This window comes from Cnephaeus nilssonii (assembly GCF_951640355.1).
Source record: "Cnephaeus nilssonii genome assembly, chromosome: 3".
Classification (NCBI taxonomy): domain Eukaryota; kingdom Metazoa; phylum Chordata; class Mammalia; order Chiroptera; family Vespertilionidae; genus Cnephaeus; species Cnephaeus nilssonii.
This window is the reverse complement of record NC_137074.1, coordinates 65,151,868-65,169,678: the sequence shown is the minus strand read 5'-3', so window position 1 is coordinate 65,169,678 and position 17,811 is coordinate 65,151,868. Positions and strand designations below refer to the sequence as shown.

The 17,811-nt window shown below is 38.7% G+C and overlaps 1 protein-coding gene across 1 annotated transcript in view; it reads right to left on the bottom strand.

The window, feature by feature from the left end:
- CFAP44 (cilia and flagella associated protein 44) overlaps positions 1-17,811 on the bottom strand; it is a 126,518-nt gene that overhangs the window by 54,661 nt on the left and 54,046 nt on the right. The window contains exons 16-19 of the mRNA XM_079766309.1: positions 17,381-17,542; positions 14,745-14,987; positions 6,091-6,236; positions 5,244-5,514 (exon numbers count right to left, since the gene is read on the bottom strand). Coding sequence (XP_079622435.1) covers positions 5,244-5,514; positions 6,091-6,236; positions 14,745-14,987; positions 17,381-17,542 — 822 coding nt within the window. The remainder of the gene's footprint in view (positions 1-5,243; positions 5,515-6,090; positions 6,237-14,744; positions 14,988-17,380; positions 17,543-17,811) is intronic.

Genomic DNA, 17,811 nt, shown 5'->3' with positions numbered 1-17,811 from the left:
GGTGCAATAGTAAATGGGATTTTTTTTTAGTTTCTCTTTCTGTGAGTTCATTATTGGTGTATAAAAGAGCCATAGATTTCTGGATGTTAATTTTGTATCCTGCTACATTCATTTATTAAGTCTAGTTGGTTTTTGATGGAGTCTTTGGAGTTTTCTATGTACAATACCATGTCATCTGCAAATAATGACAGTTTTATTTCTTCTTTTCCAGTTTAGATGCCGTTTATTTCTTCTTCTTGTCTGATCACTATGGCTAGCACTTCCAGTACTATGTCGAACAGCAGTGGTGAAAGTGGGCATCCCTGTCTTGTTCCTGTTCTTAGGGGAAATGAGTTTAGTTTTTGTCCATTGAGTATGATGTTGGCTGTATATTTGTCATATAAGGCTTTTATTATGTTGAGGTATGATCCCTCTTACTCCCACTTTGCTGAAAGTTTTTATCAGGAAAGGGTGTTAGATTTTGTCATATGTCTTTTCTGCATTGATTGATATGATTACATGACTTTTATCTCTCAATTTATGTGATGTATCACATTTATTGATTTGTGGATATTGTACCAACCTTGCATCCCCAGAATAAATCTCACTTGGTCATGGTGTATGATCTTTCTAATGTATTGCTGGATCCGATTTGCTGGAATTTTGTTGAGGATTTTAGCATTTATGTTCATCAAGGATATGGGCCTGTAATTCTCTTTCTTTGTGGTGTCTTTATATGGTTTTGGAATTAGGGTAATGCTGGCTTCATCAAAAGAGCTTGGAAGTCTATTTCCTCTTGAATTTTTTGGAATAGTCTGAGGAGGATAGGTTTTTCTTCTTTGAATGTTTGTTAGAACTCCCCTGCCAAGCCATCCGGACCAGAGCTTTTGTTTGCTGGAAGATTTTTGATTACTGCTTTAATTTCTTCAGTAGTTATTGGCCTATTCAGGTTTTTTTATTCTTCCTGGTTGAGTTTTGGAGGTTTGTATTTTTCTAAGAATAGGTCCATTTCGTCTAGGTTGTCCAGATATATATATATATTTTTAATTTTTGTAAGCATTTCCCTTGACCTTATCAAAAGAAGACATACAGTGGGAAATATAGAGAATATAATCCCCTCTTTGAGAAAGATATGAAATCAGAAATACAAATCTTCTTTTCGAAAGAAAATCACTTTAAATTAAGGGGTACTATGCTTTGTTTATTCAGTTGCTATGCTTTAAAATATCTTTGGCTGTTCAAGTAGAGGAATTATAACCTGGTGAGCCAAACAAAGAGTCTTGGTTTGCTAGCTCATCAGTTCTTAACACATTGCGGACGGATCACAAGAATTCTCATTTTTTCTGTTCTCAGTCTTGTGACCAATCACGAGAAATCTCAGCTATTCATAGTTGTCATTTAAAAAGAAATAGTGTAATGGAAAATACATTCGCTGAAGTTAAAAATTACAAAAGGAATTAAAAGTGATTAGTCTCTTGTCATTAGTAATAAAAATAACTGTTTTTATGTCAACTTGATTTTTTTTATATATTTCTTTATTGATTTCAGAGAGGAAGGGAGAAGGAGAGAGAGATTGAAACATCAATGATGAGAGAGAATCATTGATCGGCTGCCTCCTGCATGACCCCCACTGGGGATTGAGCCTGCAACCCAGGCATGTGCCCTTGGCCAGAATCGAACCTGGGACCCTTGAGTCGGCAGGCTGATGCTCTATCCACTGAGCCAAGCCGGCTAGGGCAACTTGATATTTTTAAAGTGCTCAGTAACCATGGATTGTGACAAATAACATGATAAAATTCTGGATATATTTGCTGACAATTTATCAGATATTCCAAGTGAAAGTGATGAAAGCTTTGACAGTGGCAGTGATATAGTTATTTCTTCAAAAAGGTGAAAAATGGTCATTTCAAGTTATTCCGAACCTGAAAATTTGAACAATTCCACACATTATTTTGAGTGTAATTTGCAACTTGGTTGCCGAGATAATGATTGGTCAAAAGAGGACTTTCAACCTAATTTGGAAAAATTTGAAGGTAATTCTGGAGTTACAGTTACACTGTCTGATTCTAAGAACATCATTAAAGTCACCAACTTGATTTTTGATGATGATCTGTTTGAACTATTTTGTCATCAATCAAACATATATTATAACCAAAATTTGGGAAAGCACAAAATTTTGAAATCAATAAAGTGGTCTCCTGTTACTCCAACAGATATGAAAAATTTTTTAGGACTTATAGTGCTAATGGGGCGTACTCAAAAATATACTTGGAAAGAATATTGGTCTACAAATCCAGTTCTAGTTATTCCAATATTTCCTCATACAATGAGTCGAAATTGTTTTGAACAAATCTAGACTTACTAGCATTTCAATGACAATGCAAACATGACTAAATCTTCAGGCTATTTGAAATTCAATCTGTACTCAACCACTTTATTAGATTTCAAACAATATATAAACCTATGCGAGAATTATCATTAGATAAAGGCATGATTCCCTGGAGGGGACGTCTTCTATTTCGAACTTACAACTCAGCTAAAATTATTAAATATGGTTTACTTGTAAGAATGGTATGTGAGAGCAAGACTGAATGAATATATTTGCAATATGGAAATTTACACAGGTGAAGAAAAAAATTGAATGACTCTTCTGTCACTACTTCGGCAGTATCTGGAATTGGGGCATCACATATACCAAGATAACTATTACAATAGCATTTCAATTGCAGAAACTTTATATAAAAAGAAATATTCTACTAAAGTTTGCAAAGTATGCAAAAGTAATGGTAAGAGAAGGGAAATGCGTTACATTTGCCAGCTTTGTTTAGTTCCACTTCATATTACACAGTGTTTTACAAAGTATCGAACTTTAAAAAGATATTAGCTTGCAAGAACATGTAATAACTTCAAAATGCAATGGGTATTTAATTTTTAAGTGTGCCTTTAACATTTATATAAAACGTTTTTTGTACTCATTCAATAGAAACTTATCTGGCCATTGGGTAAAGCTAGCAATAAAACTACTAGCCCATAATGTGTTAAGTAAAATAAAAATTTTAAATTCTCTATTCTCTTTTATAATGGACTAGAAGCCCGATGCATGAAGATTTGTGCCAGAATGGGCCTTCCTTTCCCTGGCTGCTGGCACTGCCTTCGCTCTGGCCAAAGCCGCCTTTCCACTCCAGCCCGGAGCCACCTTTCCGCCTTCCCACACTGCTCAGAGGCCCGGAGCGGCTGGGGGTGGTGTGGAACACCTGCATCATCATCCCGCCCCACCCCTGGCCGCGAGGCACCTGTGTATGCAAATTAACCTTCCATCTTTGTTGGGTTAATTTGCATACTTGCTCCTGATTGGCTGGTGGGCATCGCGAAGGTACGGTCAATTAGCATGTTACTCTTTTATTAGGTAGATAGGTCTCTGCTTTGCTGTCACTCATTGTAAAGACCCTTTTTTGATCAATTTGTTTTGTTACCATGCTAGTCTTTATACCTTTATATGTATGAAATTAAGTCTAAATATCTATATTATAAAAGGCCAGTGGCAGGAACGCCAGAACAACCAAACAAATGGTCACCAGGAGGTGCAAGGAGCACCTCTCGGTCCCTCCCCCCAGCCCGCGAGCCGCTCGAGGTGGTGAGGCTAGCAGCGCATGTGGCGGGGCTGGCATGGCGGGGCTTGGGGCTCGTGTAGCGGGGCTTGCGGGTGGCGGGGCGCGGGGCTGGAGGTGGCGAGCTACTCAAGCGTGGCGGGTCTGGGGTCCCCCCAGCGTGGCGGGTCTGGGGTCCCCCCAGCGTGGCGGGTCTGGGGTCCCCCCAGCGTGGCGGGTCTGGGTCTCGCGCGGCTTCGCACGCTGGGCTTCTAGTTTTTATATAAGGCAGGTTTATGACTTTAGTAAAAGTGGAGTCATAAATCATGACCAATGTAAGAGACAGTGATGGCTAATACATTGCAGTTACCATTAATCACTTAGGACATAACTTGATTAAATTGTATTTATTTCCAGAGATAAGTCCCTTAGTTCTCCAAATTAGTGTGATTTTCCAGGATCTCCTGGCCTCAGCTGTTTATAATAAATTGGAGTTTAAACAAAGGTGCTCCCAACTATTTCAAAATGTTTGTCAATTGTTCTCAATCTTTAAATCATGTTTAAATCACAGGGGCTGGGAAAGCTAGGGGTATAGATACCTGGGCCTCACCTTCAGAGGTTCTGATTTAACTGCTCTGGGGTAGGGCTCAGGCTCTGTACTTTTAAGGACTCCCCAGCTGATTCTAAAGTACAATAAGGTAATAACCCCAGACCTATGCAGAGCTTTTTTGTTTGTTCAGTTCTTTCTGATTTTGACTTCTTAAAAGCAGACTCTGCTTCAGTGATTTAAAAAAATATTGATTGCAGTCATAAGTAAAAGGACACTATTATACAAATGCAGGATGTATTTTTTCCTATCCAATATGGGTTTCCATAGAGAGAGTTGACCACCATAGAATGATAAAGATTTTCGTCTTGTTCATACACTTTCCATTCTGTAATTACTCTTCCTGAGCTGAACCTCTTTAGACAACAGTCCATTCTCCAAATTTATCTGCTCAAATCTTCCCTATGTTCTTTGTAAGTTGGCTACCTATTAAGTGGGAGGCCAATTTACTAATACAATTCCTTACTCCCAAAGCAATTCCAACAGTTATTAATAATTTTATCTAAAGGAACCACTTTGATAATAGGAAATTCAGGTCCTGTGACAGGGCCAAAGGATACACTTTGGGGATCTAAACCCTCAATCTTTATTACAAGGCCAGTAATGTATTCTGCTTAAGAATACAATAATTTAACTGAATCTTCAATCATGATCCACACTGTCATATTCTAATACTACAGGCAACCATATTTTTACAACCCCTTTCAAAGGCACAAATTATGGTGTACAACTCATATATGCCCCTTCAATGAGTGAATGAATAAATAAAAAGCAAAATACATATCTGAAAAAATGTGCATTTTGAAAACAATTTTTGTTTTAGTGATTGATACAGAAAAACTGACACAGTCTTTTTAATTTGGAGATTTCTATATCATTAGTAATAAGGGGAATTCAACATCCTTAATTTTTAAAAAAGAGGCACCAGAAAATCAAGATTATAATACTAACAGAAAGATTAATCTACAAGGTAAATGTATCTAATTAGTTTTCAATTTTTAAAGAATAGGAACAATTTTAGCATCACTATTTTAAAATAAAAGATTTCTTGTTGTTAGTCAGTTACATACCCTGGGAGATGGCACTTTGGCTTTCATGCTTTCTCTTAAATCAAAGAGAGAAAAAACGGTGAAAACAAAGATATTACCATCTGCTCCAGTAGTCACCAAAAAATGGTCATCAAAGCTAGTAGAAATGCTTGTTATACATCCATAGTTATTGTCATGCACAGTAAAGTGCCAGTAGCTTTCCAGAGTGGTCAATGAAGAGTCATTCTGACTGAGGATATAGACTCGAATTGCTCCATTGTGCATTCCACAAAACATAAAATCTTGATTAATACTGTGAAACAAAAAGAAAGCAAATTGTTCTTCATATTAATCTAAAAATGTTTAATTTTAAATTAATTTTCAAATTTCTAAATTTTTAGTAACGAAGGCGACTAAATTATGTCCCCCTCAAAATTCACATGTTGAAGCCCTCACAAACCATGGAAGCCCAAGCAAACCAATACCAAAGGGTAGAGAGGAAAGAAGCCTGTTTGAAAGTTGAACATTTGGTCTCCAAAAGGATGACTGGCATATATGCTTAATTTATAATTATTAAAGGAGTAATAATTCAATTTGTGATTTCTCCAGAATCATAACCCTAACCGTGCAGTAGCATCCTCCTAACAGAGAGTAAATCCACACAATTCATGATAAACAGAATTTTTGACAAGATATTTGATAGAGTGGATTAAAATACAGTTTTAAGATTAGCTTTAATTCTATTTATTCCTTTGATTTATTTAACATTGCTTGAGTACCCCTACATTTAGACAGATCTTTGAAAACATACCATATTCACAATGGACAAAAACACAGACACCAGTGGGTTGTTGTTGGTTTTTTTTAAGATTTCTAAAATTCTGTTCACCTGAAAGTGATGGTATGGATGGGATTATCGTCTGTATTCTCAAGAAAACGGAAATCGAAAGGTTCATCTTTCTTTTGTGTGATATCACTGCTTTTGTCATATGGTGGGAGCTCACAGTGATACAGAAAACCAGAATCATAGCCGCCCTGGAAAAGGGAGAAATAACATAGAAAGTGGTACTTGAATATAAGACACATATAACCATATGAGAAGTTTTTATGATTTTAATTTTAAAGCATAAAATAGATGTCTTATTTTCCTTAATATATTTTTATTTATTTCAGAGAGGTGGGGAGAGGGAGAGAAAGATAGAAACATCAATGATGAGAATCATTGAATGGCTGCCTTTTGCACACCTCCCATTGGGGATCGAGCCTATAACCCAGGCATGTGCCCTGACCAGGAATCAAACCATAACTTCCTGGTTCATAGGTCAATGCTCAATAACAGCCTCACCAACTGGGCAAAATAGATGTCTTAAAACATCTACTTTATGTGACTTTTATGATTATAGATAGGTTTTATAAGCCATCTCCATTATCCATTTTTATGCACCTATGCAATTATAATATACCTAATGATGATTTGTTTCCACTTAAAAGTCAATAGAAGAGTGTTCTCACTTCTGACTACCTACTGAATTCCATTTTATTTCAAGTATTATCCTGAATAAGCAATCTTTAATAACAATTTTATATGCCATGACAAATCCTAGAGAATTTGCCACCCGCACACTCCACATTAAAGAAAATATCAAAGGCTATTTTTCAGGTAGAATATGTAATCACAAAGATATAGAAAAAAATGAATAGCAAGAAAAAGAATAAACCAAAATGATACTAAGAAAATAAAATAATAATAAAATGCCTTTTGGAGACAATGAGGGAAGATAAATGGAATTAAGTATTCTAAGATCTTTTTTTTCTCTAGGACTAGTAAAAGAATACATTTGTATCAAATTATATTAGGTTAAGGATGCATATTATGATCTTTAGGATCACCTCCAAAAGAATAGTAAAAGAATATCCTATCTAATAAAATAGTAATATTCAAATTAACCATCACTCAGTTACATCCACAAAGCCATGCCCACCAGCCAATTAGGAGCGAGTATGAAAATTAACCCAACCAAGATGGCTGCGGCCACAGAGAGAGCAGGAGGGAGGCTTGGGTTTCCCCGGCGATAGAGGAAGCCAAGCTTTCCACACACCCTGGCAGGCCTAGGCCTCCACTCAAGGCTACAAAGTATTAATTATAGAAGATAAATAAATCCCAACAGAAATGGCTGTAGCCACAGAGCAAGCAGAAGGCTTGGCTCCACTCCAGGCTACAAAGTTTCAATTGTAGAAGATAAATAAATCCCAGATACCAGGGCCTCCACTTGGGTTGCCAAGGGGCGTGGCCGGGCTGCAAACCACCACAGGCTCCTCGCCCAGGCCGCCCCACATCCCAAGGGAACCCTCACCCTGATCCGGGACACGCATCAGGGCAAACCAGCTGGCCCCCACCCATGCACCAGGCCTCTATCCCAGTGGTTGGCAAACTGTGGCTCGTGAGCCACATGCGGCTCTTTGGCCCCTTGAGTTTGTGGCTCGTGAGCCGTGGTTTGCTGACCACCATTCTAAGGTATCACCCAAATCATTGTCCTAAAGCAGTGGTCGACAAACTGTGGCTCGTGAGCCACAAACTCAAGGGGCCAAAGAGCAGAATGTGGCTCTTGAGCCACAGTTTGCCGACCACTGCTCTATCCTATCTAATAAAAGAGTAATATGCAGATTGACCATCACTCCAACACACAAGATGGCTGCCCCCATGTGGTTAAAGATCCTACCCCCATGTGGACACAAGATGGCCACCATAAGATGGCCAGCAGGGGAGGGCAGTTGGGAGGGACTAGGCCTGCAAGGGATGGCAGTTGGGGGCAATCAAACCTGCAGGGGAGGGCAGTTAGGGATACCAGGCCAGCAGTGCAGGGAAGTTGGGGGTGACTGGGCCTTCAGGGAAGGGCAGTTGGGGGGGACCCAAGCCTGCAGGGGAGAGCAGTTTGGGGGGACCAGGCCTGCAGGGGAAGGCAGTTAGGGGTGACCAGGCCTGCAGGGGAGGGCAGTTAGGGGTGACCAGGACTGCAGGGGAGGGCAGTTAGGGGCAAACAGGCTGGCAGGGGAGCAGTTAGGCATCAATCAGGCTGGCAGGGGAGTGGTTAGAGGTGATCAGGCTGGCAGGCAGAAGTGGTTAGGGGCAATCAGGCAGGCAGGCAGGCGAGCTGTTGGGAGCCAGCAGTCCTGGATTGTGAGAGGGATCCCAGATTGGAGAGGGTGCAGGCTGGGCTGAGGGACACCCCCTATGCACAAATTTCATGCACTGGGCCTCTAGTATAACTAATAACCTAATAGAGGAGAAAAATGGGGAAAGTGCTTTAATCATCCAATAGAAGGTGAAAGAGGAACATAGAATTGGTGTGATAAATAGAAATAGTAAGATGGTGGATTTAATCTAAAATACATTAGTTATTACCTTAGATATAATTAGACATAGTACTCTATTAAAATAAAGACAAAAATCACCCTAACTGGTTTGGCTCAGTGGATAGAGTGTCGGCCTATGGATTGAAAGGTCCCAGGTTCAATTCCGGTCAAGGGCATATACCTTGGTTGTGGGCACATCCCCAGTAGGAGGTGTGCAGGAGGCAGCTGATCGATGTTTCTCTCTCATTGATGTTTCTAACTCTCTATCCCTGTCTCTTCCTCTCTGTAAAAAAATCAATAAAATATATTTTTAAAAAATAAAGACAAAAATCAACCTATAGGATTTAAAAAAAAGAAGCAGCCTAACTATATGCTGCTTATAAGAGACATACTTTGAATATAAGGGTATCAAAGGCAAAGGAAAAAGAAAAATCATTAACAACTCTAAGTTGTATTTTAGTAACTGGATGGATGCTTATCTCACTTACTGAGTTAGAAATGGAGTAAGCTTATATGTGGTTTAAAAGTTATGTTTTAAACATGTTAATTTTGAGGTGCCAAGGAGAGATATCACATTGGATAGATACACAAATTTGAATATGAGAGGAGAGATTAATAATAGAGACAAAAATTTAAGATTCATTGGCATATAATTGATATTTAAAGCCACAGGACCAGATGAAGTCACCTACAAGAAAGAAGGGGCCCAAGACCACATCCTAGAGTACTTCAAATTCCAAACCTTGTTCAGCAAATGAGAAGCCAGTAGAAGAGGCTAAAAAGAAGTGGCCAATAGGATGTGGTATCTTTGAAGCCAGGAAAATAAATTTTTTTTAAAGGATGGGATAAATCCCTCCCATTGATGTGCCAACAGCAATCAAGGCTCAACTACAACAGAAAGGTACACACAGCTCACATGGGGAGCACATCTGATATATCCAGTTCAGATGACCCGGGAGACTGTACCACTGGGCCCCATCGGACACCTACTACCTAAGGCCAGTCTATCAAGCCTGGGAGGTGTAGCAGCTCTACCTAATACATAGAAACAAACACAGGGAGGCAGCCAAAATTAATTGACAAAGAAACATGTCCTAAATGAAAGAACAGAACAAACTCCAGAAAAATGCAGCCTAATTAAATAAAATGGAAGCAAGCAATTTACCAGATGCAGAGTTCAAAACACTGGTTATAAGGATGCTCAATGAACTTAGGGGAAGAATTGGTGAATTTAGTGAGAACTTCAACAAAGAGATAGGAAACATAAAAAACTGAGAGAGAATACATTAAAAAGAATCAATCAGAAATGAAAAATACAGTAACTAAAATGAAGAATACATTACAGGGAATCAACAGTACGGTAGATAAAACAGAAAATCTAATCAGAGATTTGAAAGATAAGGAAGCAGAAAACACCCCCACCAATAAAAAAAATTTTAAGTGAGGATAGTTTAAGAAACCTCTGGGACAACTTCAAGCATACCAACATTCATATCATGGGAGTGCCAAAAAGAGGAGAGAGAGAACACAGGATTAAAAACTTATTTTAAAAAATAATGACAGGAAATTTTCCTAACCTGGTGAAGGAAACAGACATACAAGTCCAGAAAACACAGAGAATCCAAAACAAAATGAACCCAAAGAGGCCCACACCAAGACACATCATAATTAAAATGCCAAAGGTTAAAGACAAAGAGAGAATCTTAAAAGCAGCCAGAGGAAAACAGTTAAGTTACCTACAAGGAAGCTCCCATAAGACTGTCAGCTTTCTCAACAGAAACTTTGCAGGCCTGGAAGGGTTGGCAAGAAATATTCAAAGTGATAAAAAGCAAGAACAAACACCAAGATTACTCTACCCAGCAAAGCTATCATCTAGAATTAAAAGACAGATAAAAAGCTTCTCAAACAAGAAAAAACCAAGGACTTCACCATTACCAAACCAGTATTACATGAAATGTTCAAGGGTCTTCTAGAAGAAGAAGAAAAAGGTCAACAATGATACGGGAATTTTGGACTGGAACGTGCGGTGTTCCCTGGGCAGGATGGCTTTTCCTGGGCTCTTTGTCCATCAGAGTCTAAGAATGAAACCAGGGACAGAAGATGGTATAGTGAAGGTGGAAATTTATTGAAGAACCAGTACAGATTCCCATGTTGGGAGGGGGAAAGAATCTCACAGCACAGACTCCCATGTGGGGAGGGGGAAAGAGTGCCACTGAGTCCCTTTTCCCTACGGTTTATAAAGGCTGCAGATCTTTGTGCCTTGATATCCCCTCTGATTGGTCACTATTCCCTTCTGATTTGGTCACTATAGCATCTCCTGAGCTCAAACGTCAAACCTCACATGGGACACATGAGGCTGTCCTCCCTCATTGTTCTCCTGTCCCCTCTGGGCTTTCTTCCTCCTTCTCTTTATTCTGTAAACGTGTACCTTTGGCTACTCCCAGCTCCCTTGTCTTATGGAAATGTAACTTCTGCTGCTCCCAGCTCCCTTATCTTGTGGAAATGTACCTTTTGCAAATCTGTAGCCCTGTGTTTTTCCCAAGGACCCCTTAATTTTTAAAATTTCCTAAACCTGCCTATTTCACCCCCCAAAATTCCTATTTTACCCAAAAAACTCCTTTCAACAATATAAATAAAATGGCAATAAATACATATCCATCAAAAATTACTTTAAATAAAAAATTACTTTAAATACAAATGGATTAAATGCTCCAACCAAAAGACATATAGTGGTTGAGTGGATAATAAAACAAGACCCTTATATATGCTATCCATGAGGGACTCACTTTAGAAAGACACACACAGACTGAAAGGAAAGGGATGGAAAAAGATATTTCATGAAAATGGAAACAACGAAAAACTGGGATAGTTATAGTTATACCAGACAAAACAGACTTTAAAACAAAGACTATATCAAAAGGCAATAAAGGACCCAGCAATTCCACTATTGGGTATTTATCTGAAGAAATTCAAAACACTAAATTGAAAAAAACATATGCATCCCTATATTCATTGTAGCATTATTTACAACAGCCAAGATATGGAAACAACCTAAGTGTCCATCAAAAGATGAATGAATAAGGAAGAAGTGATGCATAGATACAATGAAATACAATTCAGCCACAAAGAAGAATGAAATCTTGCCATTTGCAACACCATGAATGAACCTAGAAAGTATTGTGCTGAGTGAAGTAAGTCAGAGAAAGACAAATGCTATATTATTTCACTTATATATGGAATCTAAAAAAACAACAAAATAAACAAGCAAACCAGAAACAGACTCAGAGATACAGAGAACATTGCACCCATAGATGGGAGGGGTGTTGGTGGGGTTGGGTGAAAAGCTAAAGGAATTAGTACAAATTGGTAGTTACAAAAGAGTCACAGGGATATCAAGTATAGCATTGGAAATATAGTCAATAATCCTATATAATAAAAGCCCAGCGACCAAACAGCAGAACAACCGGAATGACCACAGCCCCTCTCCCTGGCCGGCCCCACCCCTGAGCGGCCCCCGCCATCCCAATCTGCGGCAGGGCTGGCTGGCAAACCGCCTATGGCCCCTCGCCCCAGCCAGCCCCCGCTGATCAGCCCCCATCGGGGTGGGCCAGCTGGACCCCACCAGTGCAAAAATTTGTTCCCCGGGCCTCTAGTATTGTAATAACTATTTATGTTGCCAGGTGGGTACTAGATTTAACAAGGTAATCACTTCCTAAGTTATATAAATGTCTAGCCAGGGTTATACACCTGAAACTAATACAATATTATACACCAACGCTAATTGAAAAATAAAAAATTATTTTTAAAAAAAGAAGGATGGAGACTCAGCTCTATCAAATGTTTCTGAAAGGTCAAATGGATAGAGAAGTGACCACTGAGCTAGGCAATATGAAAATCTTTGAAGTGAAGTGGTGGAGCTAGAAACTCAACTAGAATAGGTTGAAGAGCAAATAGAAGGTGAAGAAAAGAAGCCAGCTATTACAGATGATTATTTCAAGAAGGTTTCATATAAAGCAGCCGTGGAGGGGAAGGAAAGAGAGATTAAGGGGAAATTTTAAGATAAGTACTAGAGCATGTTTATGTGCTGATAAGAATTGAGTAACTAGAGAGAAGTTGATGATACAGAAGACCAGGTGGCTTACTTCAGATGCAACATCTTTGAGAAAATGAGAGGGAATGGGATCAAGAGACATCTACACAATGGAATACTATGCTGCCATAAAAAAGAAGGAATTCTCACCATTTGCAGCAACCTGGATGGACCTGGAGAGCATTATGCTAAGTGAAATAAGCCAGTCAATGAAAGAAAAATACCACATGATCTCATTCATTTGTGGATAATAAAGAACATTATAAACTGATAAACAAAAAGATAGATACAGAGGCAGTAAAGCAACAAACAGACTTTCAAATTACAGGGGGAAGGTTAGGGAGAGGTGAGGGAGATAAGAGATCAACCAAAGGACTTGTATGCATGCATATAAGCATAACCAATGGACGCAAAACACTGAGGGGTGAGGGCATGTATGGGAGTGGGGGGGGGGCAATGGTAAGATATGTACACATATAATACCTTAATAAAAAAAAATGGAAGAAAAAAAAGAGAGAGAGACTTCTAGAGCAGTGTCCTTGGGAAGGTCCAGAGGACCATTCAAGATTTGTAACAATAGGCGAAGCAGACAAAACTTGTATAGATCATTGTATAGCATTAGATCTGATTGAAACAAGATAGGAAAATTGCATCGGATTGCTTATTCTCTCAGTGAAATGTGAGATGAGGTTATCAACGAAAAGTGAGAGAAGGTGCAAAGTTTTTGAGGGGAGAAGAAATAGATAAAACAGTAATTTGTAAAGTGGGAAAGTGAACATGGCTGGACAGTAGAGCCAGCTTGCAGTGCGAGTACTAATTTGAGAACTATAGTCATGACTCCAAAGTGAGTCTGGTTTTCCACAGCATCTGCTTACATGTAGGCACAGAATTGGCAAATAGGTGGATCAAGTAGGATTAGTGTCACAGCCTCAGTGAGCTATAACAACCTTACATGTAGGTGTAGTTTAATGGTTAGGTCTAGAGCCAGATTGTCTTGGTCCAGATCCAGGTTCCACCTCTCATATGTGACTTTGGATGAGCTACGTAACCTCTCTATGCCTCGGTTTATGTGCAATGTAAATAAGAACAATTTTTTTATGGGTTGGTTGGGTAGATCACTTAGAATATTGCCTGGTATAGGATACGTAAGTTTCCATATGTAGCAAATAAAAATACAGGATGTATGTTAGCTTACTATAGTCATCATTTCACATATATGTGAATAAAAGCATTATGCTATACAACTTCAACTTATACAGTGCTATATTCCAATTATATTTCAAAAAAACTTGTGGGGGGTTAAATACAGAATGCCCAGTTAAATTTGAATTTCAGATAAATAACAATACATTTCTTAGTGTAAGTATGTCCCATGTGATACTTATCTGGCAATCCTAAGAGTAAACACTAGCTATGTTTGTTAAATTATAATTTTTTAGTGCATGTTTCAAGGACAGTAAAACTCTATACATTACAGTTGTTTCTATGCCTCTCCTCCACATGACTATGAGGAAATTTCCTGAGGGCAGGAAAACCATGTCTTATTTATCCCCTTACTCCTGAACCCCACACAAAAGTAGCCATCAATAATCTCCCCAATATTCACTTTCTATTCTTCTTTATTAGCTAAGTTCCAATTTTGTTCAGGGTGCCAATGTGCATATCCAAAAATAGTCATCTTCCCAGACTTCCACACAACATAGTTGTAGATAACAAAATGTAAGCAAAAGTCTACTGGATAGCACTACCATTATTTTCAAAATGCTAATTATTTTCAAAATGTATAAACAACAGACTCAGCAGGAAAACACCTTAGACCTTTGCCTCTTCTATCTCTGATTCTTTTCCCCTTGACCTCTTAGAATATGAATGATTATCATAGATAGCAGATATAACAAGTAGACATATAAGAGATATAGTAAGATGATATAAAAACAATGGTAACTCACATTCATTCTTCAAAATCCACATCTTTAATAGTAATTAATAAATGAAGACTTACCATAAGAGTGAAAAAGTGAAAATGTACTAAAAATAATGACTATCAAATATGTTGGTGTAGGGATGACAAAACAACCACTTATTACATTATTACTCACCAAAGAAACCCAGAACTTCCCTGGTCCAGAGTAAAACCCACAGAGGATGTGACAGGGGGTTGATGGAATAAATATTTCAGGTAATGGCTCCTCTTCCTCCTCCTCCTCCTCCTCTTCCTCTTCTTCCTTATCCTCTGCCACCTTCTCATCTCCCATCTGTGCTGCTAGCCGCTTCCTCCTCTCTTCCTTTTCCTTCTCTTTCAGCTCCTTTTGTTTCCTTCTCTTTTCAACTTCTATTAATCTCTTTTGCAAAAGAGACATTAAGGAGATGTGAAAACAATTACAATCATTCATTCATTTACACTATTGGGGATGACAAAGAAAGTAGAAGGAAGACGTCCTAGAGAAACTCAATATATATCAATTTGGGGATATATTTTTATCATTAAAATTTTCAAATCTTTGGAATAACTTTATTTCTATATTAGCCCTCCCACCCCCCACCCCCCCCCCACCCCCCCACCCCCACACACACACACACAACTGATCCTGGCTTTATAGAAATTATTTCATTGGGGTTTTTATTTTTCCCTAATAAAGAAGCTAAATACAATTTATCTCATAGTCTAACCCGTCAGACCAACAATTAGGTGGACTTGAGATAGTAAAGAAGCTAGGAAAATTCCTTAGCAGGTGGAATAGGGAAACTGACAGATGTTTAAACAGCAGTTTGCAGCCATCTAGTAAATCCTTTCTTCCTTAACCAAGGACACTTAAGAGTAAATGGTTTGCACTTCTCCCCAACCAGAGGGTAAATAGCTTAAATCACCCTACTTAAGGAGATAGATAGCAGAAATCCAATTAGTGCTATTTGCCAACCACACCCAAGGACATATGAAGTTAAGGGAATAAATCTCATTTTGGCACATCAGCATAAAACTAATGAATATTCTGTTGAGATCCTCCCTTAGAACGTCTCCTAAACACCCAGCCTTTTTAAAATCCCTCAAAGCCAAGGTCCCAGTGAGCTCTCTTTCCCAGGAGCATGCCCCTGCCTTTCCCTCCCCTCTCTCCCTCTTCTCCCCCCACAGGCATACATCTCCTAAAGTCTGAGGAACTACAGGGTAGCAATGGGCAGAGACAGTCCAGGGCAAACCCCTGAACCTGTCCCCAAGACCCCCCTTTTCCAACTTCTTAGTAAGCCAAAGCAGACCAGCCTAGGCTCATTTCCTCAGCCCTTCCTTGTTCGCTGTCCCCAGCTTTAATAAACATCCTCTAGAATTCACCTGGACGCCTGTTGTGAAATTTTTCCTACATGAAGTCAAGAACCCACACACTATTGGAGGCTCTAGGCCAAGCATGTCAAACTCAAAGGCTAACACGGGCCAAATAAACAAGGTTTAAGTTTATGTGGGCCACAAAAAATTTCATAGAAACGTAGGTTTATTTCGATAGAGACATGCCGAATACAAAGGGCGGAAATCAATGAGTAGTTGTTAACATAAAATAATAGAACATTTTAATAAAAATTAATATTTTTTTCTTGAACATTAACTTACCAGACACTGAATAACTGCACAAATTAGTAAGTGTAACGCAAATAAACCTATTTTTCTGGTTCCCCGAAAGTGAAATATTTCCTGTTACGCACATCAAACAAGTCAGTACAAAACTAATGACATGGCAATTGGCTGCTAAAATATTCGCTGCTAGTATTGGTGGAGAGAAATGGTGTGCCTGCACGTAAGGCGCATAAGCGAAATGAATGTAATATGATTACAGTAATCAGTCATTATCGAACATTGTAGTTCGTTATTAATAATTATGTGTAACAGGATATTGTAAAAATTAAGTTACGAAATTTTTATTAAAATGTTTCTTACATACTGTTATATTGGCTGGGCTGCAAAAATATTTGTTGTGGGCCGCATGCCACCCATGGGCCGTGAGTTGGACATGCTTGCTCTAGGCAGACCCACTACTGGCCAGGCCCCTTTTCCAATAACACTGAAACAGTCTATGAGGGAAGTTGTTTCTATTTTTAGTAAACTGTGACTTTGGCCCTCAGCACTATCAACTGATTATTGCAAAAAGCCCCTAAAACTGGCATTCCTAACTCTCATTTTTTACCTCTTTATTCTGTTTGCCTCTCAGAATTATCTCTCTAATTTACATGCTCTCATTGCATCAATCCACTCCTCAAAAACTCTAGTGGATTCCAATAATCTAAGAAATAAATGGAAACATCTTGGCTAGTATTTAAAGAGTCCCATGTATTGGTACAGATTTGTCACATCCCACCACAAACTGCCTCCCTCTGTTTTACCAGTCCATTCTTCACTTCCCCCAAACACCAAAACAAGTCTGCCTTCCCCTGGATGTTCTCCCACCTTTTATTGCCTTCCTCCTCATTTTCAACCTTTCAAAATTCTTCTCAGTCTTTAAGGACTGAATGTCACCTCCACACAGTCATCCTTGACCTCCTTTCATGCTTCTATCAGAATCATATATTCTTTTCTCTGCATGCCCCTAAAACTCTTTTCTTTGTGCTGTGATCTTAGTATCTATTCACTACTGCCTTCAAATACAGGGTCTATGTCTTATTCCTCTTTGTATTTTCCCAGCACTTAACACAGAATATTTTATATTCTAAGAAACAAAATATTAAAAAATAATGCTTCAAGGATATCTCATACCAGAATCTTAGATTTGACACTTGAGAAATGGAAACATTTTATGCACATGTCATTGATTTCATAGGTAACTATATCGTGATCCTCCACGTCCGCCTTTATGGTTGGAAATGGAGCTTCAAGGACATAGCCATTCTCACAGAAAATCAGTAAAGTACTTTCAGGCTAAAAAAAGAAAGATTAAACATGTCATTTACATCAATATGTTCATTGTAGCATCATTTACAATAGCCAAGATATGGAAACAACCTAAATGTCCATCAACTGATGACTTGATAAAGAAGAATTGGTGCATATATACAGTGGAATATGACTCAGCCATAAAAAAGAATGAAATCTTGCCATCTGCAACAACATGGATGAAACTAGAGGGTATTGTGCTGAGTGAAATAAGTCAGATAGCCCGGCTGGTGTTGCTCAGTGATGGAGCATTG